This window comes from Gobio gobio (assembly GCF_949357685.1).
Source record: "Gobio gobio genome assembly, chromosome: 25".
Taxonomy (NCBI): domain Eukaryota; kingdom Metazoa; phylum Chordata; class Actinopteri; order Cypriniformes; family Gobionidae; genus Gobio; species Gobio gobio.
The window spans coordinates 11,008,342-11,015,275 of NC_137121.1; the positions used below are offsets into that span (position 1 = coordinate 11,008,342).

Below are 6,934 nucleotides of genomic sequence, written 5' to 3' on the forward strand. Positions count from 1 at the left end.
ACTTTGGCAGATGATTTTAACACTGTAGTCTAGCACAGTACATGCGTGGGCAGGTTTTGCTTCGCCCGTGGAAATTTCTGAAAATGTCCCCAGAAGAACGGCAAAGCTCACTAAACCCCTTGTGAAGGCATGCACACAAAAGAAATAGAAATGTCTTCATATTAAATTCGAATTCATTTTGGCATGGTGTATGAATATGCTAATTTTACAGTACCATGATATTACCATCACTGTGGTCCTATCACAATACTTTCTTGTAAGTGTAGGAAGTCCACAATCATAATATACAGTAAAATAATATATAGTGGGGTCTAAATGTCTGCGACCACTTGAAAAAAAACAAGAAATTAATTTGGCATTATTTTATAATTTAATACATTTTAATGTAATATATTTTAAATGAATTATTACATTATATATATATATATATATATATATATATATATATATATATATATATATATATATATATATATATATATATATATATATATATATATATATATATATATATATATATATATATATATATAAATATATATATATAAAATATAAAAAATATAATAATACAATGAGCAATTATTCATATATATTTTTTATCATTTATTTATATATGGATATATTTTGAAAATTTGTTAATATTAATACAATAAATCATTATACATATACAAATTACCAATTATAATATATATTTTTTTAATTCTTTACAAGTGAAAATATATTTAATTTTATTATCTGTTTTATATAATGTATTTTATATGTAAAACTATTTTTAGCATAACAATTTATTTTAAATTCTTTACATATGAAAATATATTTTATTTTATTATCTATTTTATATGTAAAATATTTTAGAATAATGATTTGCATAAATCTTTGTAACTGACATTATATAACGGAATATATTTAAATGATATTTTTATATTTGGAATAGTTCATTGTATTAATTAAACCATTTTCTAATAAATGTGATATAATATATATATATATATATATATATATATATATATATATATATATATATATATATATATATATATATATATATTAATTTGTTATAATAATATATCAATTTATTTATATGAAATCATGTTAATATTAATACAGTAAACTATTATAAATATAAAAAATAATAAATTATTTTAAATTATTTATAAATATATTGTTTTATATATACATTAATATTAGTATAACAATTTGATTAAACAGTTGAATTGATATTATATGATAATTATATGTTTATGATAATAATTATATTTGTTATATTTGTTATATTAATATATTTTTTCGAATATCTATAAATAACTATCTATAAATGTATATACATATACACATATATATATATATATATATATATATATATATATATATATATATATATATATATATATATATATATATATATATATACACATACATACATTATTAATTTATTTATATGAAAAAGTACATTCCTATTATTATTACTACTATAAATATAAAAAATGAATTATAATAAATTATTTAAACATTAAAATATATTTTATAATATCTATTTTAGTTCAGTTTAAGATGTATAAAATAACATTAGTATAACAATTTGAGTAATATGTTTAACTGACATGAATTTCGGAATGTTTTAGTACTTGATATGTCCTAAATATATACATATACAGAGAAGCGTGTGTGTGTGTGTGTGTGTGTGTGTGCAGTAAACGTGCAACACTAGACTGAACCGAACGCGTTCCTTCCTGTTTGAAAGCGAAGAATGACAGTTGCTCTTCAGCTTGAGTCTATTCCCTGAGGGGAAGTCTTTTTGTCTGTGTATTTGCGTGCGCATCTGATGGCGAGACAGAGAGAGTGAAAGACAGCGACGTTTTTGTGCCAAAGTCTACTGTGAGCATGCACGTATCTGTGTGTTACTAAAATGCGAGTCCATCCAGGACAGCCCCTCATAAAGGCCCCTGCTATTAAACACTCATTTATCCGTGTTTACACTCACCCTCCCCCTGCCTGACACACAGCAGATCGCTGAAAAAACACACCCCATCTGTCAGACCTCATTGTAGCGCTTGTTCTGTTACAGTAAATTATACACATCTCACAAACAATGAGTTTCCCCGCCCCCCGCTCGGGAGGACAGCATTGTTAACGCATTGACAACGGGTCATCGTCCTCTCTGTTGTCTGTCCATCCCATCATGCTCTCGCAGGGTCCATCAGACGCATGCTGAAGGCCAAGTGGAAAGTGTGAACCCGGATAGTGATCCAGAGACATCCACAAAGCCAGGCCTGTGCAGGTACAGCTCAAACCGAGAGCTTCTGGCTTTCATTCAGACCTTCAAGTCTCAAGCTTTGATTGTTTCCATGAGAACCATAGACACTATATGTGTTACATTATGCCATGGTCTTTTTATAGCATCATTACTAAGCTGACAAAGTTGTCCATGTGCTTTGTTGAGACTGCACCAGCCCTTACAGAAACGTACTGTGGCGGTACAATAAATACCACGGTGCTTTGATACATACTGTGGTACTGAATGACTACCATATTCATACGTCTGCATTGCACCATGATAGTGTCATTTGTTGTTCGTGAGAGCAGAAGATATCCATTTTCACATGAATATCTTACATAAGCTTGTTTTTGCCCAATGTCTTTCATCTTGAAGGAGAGGAGCAAAAATTATGAATATGAGTCGTTCAGACACAGTTGATGAGGACTCAGGGAGGAATGTGCTAAGGTACACACAATATTTCAGCATTATCGCCGATGAGACACACACATGTAGTTGGTTTTGTTTACGAATTGTGGTATTAATATTTCATTTTCATTTCACAGGCTAGATCCTGCCTGGAATGACAGTGATCAAGGTACATATATATATACTGTATATATCTATAACGCATTCATACATTTACATGCAACTAGAACTAGATTATACACTGATCAGGCATAACATTATGACCTAATATTGTGTTGGTCCCCATTTTGCTGCCAAAACAGCCCTGACCCGTCGAGGCATGGACTCCACTAGACCCCTGAAGGTGTGCTATGGTATCTGGCACCAAGATGTTAGCAGCAGATCCTTTAAGTCCTGAAAAATTGCGAGGTGGGACCTCCATGGATCGCACTTGTTTGTTCAGCACATCCCACAGATGCTCGATTGGTTTGAGATCTGGGGAATTTGGAGGCCAAGTCAACACCTCAAACTCGTTGTGCTCCTCAAACCATTCTTGAAGCATTTTTGCTTTGTGGCGGCGCATTATCTGCTGAAAGAGCCACAGCCACCAGGGAACACCGTTTCCATGAAAGGGTGTGCATGGTCTGCAACAATGCTTAGGTAGGTGTTACATGTCAAAGTAACATCCGCATGGATGGCAGGACCCAAGGTTTCCCAGCAGCACATTGCCCAGAGCATCACACTGCCTCCGCCGGCTTGCCTTCTTCCCATAGTGCATCCTGGTGCCATGTGTTTCCCGGATAAGCGACGCACACGCACACGGCCATCCACGTGATGTAAAAGAAAACCTGATTCATCAGACCAGGCCACCTTCTTGCTCCGTGGTTCAGTTCTGACGCTCACATGCCCACTGTTGGCCCCTTCGCTCCCCACGTGCATCAATGAGCCTTGGCCGCCCATGAGCCTGTCGCCGGTTCACCACTGTTCCTTCCTTGGACCACTTTTGATAGAGACTGACCACTGCAGACCGGGAACACCCCACAAGAGCTGCAGTTTTGGAGATTTTCTGACCCAGTCGTCTAGCCATCACAATCTGGCCCTTGTCAAACTCGCTCAAATCCTTACGCTTGGCCATTTTTCCTGCTTCTAACACATCAACTTTGAGGACAACATGTTCACTTGCTGCCTAAAATATCCCACCCACTAACAGGTGCTGTGATGAAGAGATCATCAGTGTTATTCACTTCACCTGTCATAATGTTATGCCTGATCGGTGTATATATTCATAGATTTTCTATCATTAACCAAACCAATTTAGTACAATAAAAGTGCTTATGTTTTTTCCCCATTTCTTTCAGAATCAATAAATTTGCTCTTTGATGCCGTGAAGTGTGACAACATTGAAAAGGTATTCATAAAATAACCTCTTGAAGCGATATCATACATGAGTGCTGTGCATTGCCAGAGCTGATGGACTGTTTCTCAGCTGGTACAGATGCACGAAGAAGGGGTGAGTCTGTTGGTCCAGGACCGTTTCGGCTGCACCCTCCTCCATTACGCAGTCGCTTCAGGCAGCAAAAATATCGTGAAGTTCATCACTGATAATGGTGAGTTGGTTGGACTTCAGTCTTTGACATTGACTTTGGTCGTGTTTCTAATGGCTGTTTTTGGGGAACAGCTCCTGTCTGCATCCTGGATGTGACGGAGAAATCAACGTAAGTAGACACTTTTACTCTTTTTACTTTAAGTTTTGATTTGAAGCAACCACAGTCAGCATGATAACGTGTCTCTGTGTTCTGACCGCAGAGGGGAGACGGCCCTGCACAAGGCAGCCGCGCTGCGCCTGAGGACCATCTGCTGTTATCTGGTGGAGGCCGGGGCGTCCCTCATGAAGACCGATCTACAGGTCAGAACATGCACATGGACCGCAGACCTCACTATCATTCCCTTTCATTTCCAATACTCCACACACTCCACATCTAAGGGGAGGCCATTTCCACTGCAGAACATTACATTTTTTTATTGTTTTTGTTTTATCTATAATTGCAAAATGGTCATTTATATTATAGTATCAGATATATCAGAAAGCATGTGTATAAATAAAAGAATAAGAATTCAAACGTATAAATTAATTAAATAATAAATACATTACATAAGAGAAATGTATAAAGGCAAAAATGTAATTATATTATAGATGTTATTTATTCATCATTCATTCATTCATCCATTTATTTATTCATAAATGTATCCATCCATCCATCCATTTATTTTATTTAATTATTTATTTATTCATTCATTCATCCACCCATCTATCTATCTATCTATCTATCCATCCATCCATCCATCCATCCATCCATCCATCCATCCATCCATCCATCCATCCATCAATTTAATGATTTATTAATTCACCTATCCATCCATCCACCTACCATCCATCCTTCCTTCCATCCACTACCCATCCATCCATCGAATTATTTATTCACCCATCCATCCATCCATACACCTACCCACTCACCCATCTATCTATCTATCTATCTATCTATCTATCTATCTATCTATCTATCTATCTATATATCTATCTATCTATCTATCTATCTATATATCTATCTATCTATCTATCTATCTATCTATCTATCTATCTATCTATCTATCTATCTATCTATCTATCTATCCACCATCCACCTACCCTTCCACCCATCAATCCACCTACCCTTCCACCCATCCATACACCTACCCACTCACCTATCTATCTATCTATCTATCTATCTATCTATCTATCTATCTATCTATCTATCTATCTATCTATCTATCTATCTATCTATCTATCTATCTATCTATCTATCTATCTATCTATCTATCTATCTATCTATCTATCTATCTATCTATCTATCTATCCACCATCCACCTACCCTTCCACCCATCAATCCACCTACCCTTCCACCCATCCATCCACCCACCTACCCTACCATCCATCCATCAACCTACCCATCCTTCCATCCATCCATCCACCCATCCAACCTTCCCTTCCACCCATCCAACCTTCCATCCACCTACCCTTCCACCCATCCACCCTTCCACCTACCCTACCATCCATCCATCCATCAACCTACCCATCCTTCCATCCATCCATCCACCCATCCATCCACCTACCCTTCCACCCATCCAACCTTCCATCCACCCACCCTTCCATCCATCCATCCATCCATCCATCCACCTACCCTTCCACCCATTCACCCACCTACCCTTCCACCCATCCACCCTTCCATCCATCCTTCCATCCATCCACCCATCCACCCTTCCACCCATCCACCCTTCCATCCATCCACCTACCCTTCCACCCATCCACCCTTCCATCCATCCACCTACCCTTCCATCCATCCATCCATCAACCTACCCTTCCACCCTTCCATCCATCCTTCAACCTACCCTTCCACCCATCCAACCCCTACCCACCCTTCCATCCATCCATCAACTACCCACCCATCCATCAATTTAATGATTTATTCATTCACCCATCCATCTATCCACCTACCATCCATCCATCAATTTAATTATTTATTCACCCATCCATCCACCCATCCATACACCTACCCACTCACCCATCTATCTATCTATCCATCCATCATTTCACCTACCCTTCCATCCATCCATCCACCCATCCATCCATCCATCCAGCCATCAATTTCATTATTTATTCATCAACCCATCCATCCATCCAGCCAGAATTTGTATGAACATATATTTGTGTAAAGTGGCAAAAAATAGGAAAATAATAATTACATTAAAAAAAAACTTTCTTTCCTTGATCCTGCAGGGTGACACCCCAAAGATGTTCGCGGAGAGAGCTCAAGACCTCGAGTTGGCCGAGTACTTGGAAAACCGGCAGCACCTCCAGATGATCCAGAGGGAGGACCATGAGACGACTGTGTGACCGGCCTCCAGCTGCCACCAAACCACAGAGGCTTATCTCGTCTCTCCCGTGGCCGGTTTATCCGGTACGGCCACATGTTAGCGATGCTATGAGGCAGCATGTGTGCAGAAATTAGTTTGTTTCGCGCTCTGTATTGATTGTAATGCCAAAAAGACAGTGTTCGTGTCATGTTTCAGAATGCATGAGTTTGCTATGTCGCGTCCAGCTTTCGGGCCGGCGCAAAGCTGCACCGCTCTGCTCCTTAAGACACAATGTGCAACATTTGGGGAATTTCAGGGCTGAAGTACCATGTATAAAAGTGGCTTTTACTGAACTACTATAAAGAAAACCAGATAAACCTC

General features: G+C 37.7%; 1 protein-coding gene across 1 annotated transcript in view; it reads left to right on the forward strand.

Moving 5' to 3' along the window:
- Positions 1–6,934, forward strand: part of dgkzb (diacylglycerol kinase, zeta b) — a 31,919-nt gene extending 24,985 nt beyond the window's left edge. The window contains exons 27-34 of the mRNA XM_079808735.1: positions 2,192–2,278; positions 2,651–2,722; positions 2,821–2,852; positions 4,021–4,070; positions 4,149–4,269; positions 4,341–4,377; positions 4,469–4,568; positions 6,477–6,934. Of these exons, the coding sequence (XP_079664861.1) occupies positions 2,192–2,278; positions 2,651–2,722; positions 2,821–2,852; positions 4,021–4,070; positions 4,149–4,269; positions 4,341–4,377; positions 4,469–4,568; positions 6,477–6,593 (616 nt within the window). The 3' untranslated portion in view covers positions 6,594–6,934. The remainder of the gene's footprint in view (positions 1–2,191; positions 2,279–2,650; positions 2,723–2,820; positions 2,853–4,020; positions 4,071–4,148; positions 4,270–4,340; positions 4,378–4,468; positions 4,569–6,476) is intronic.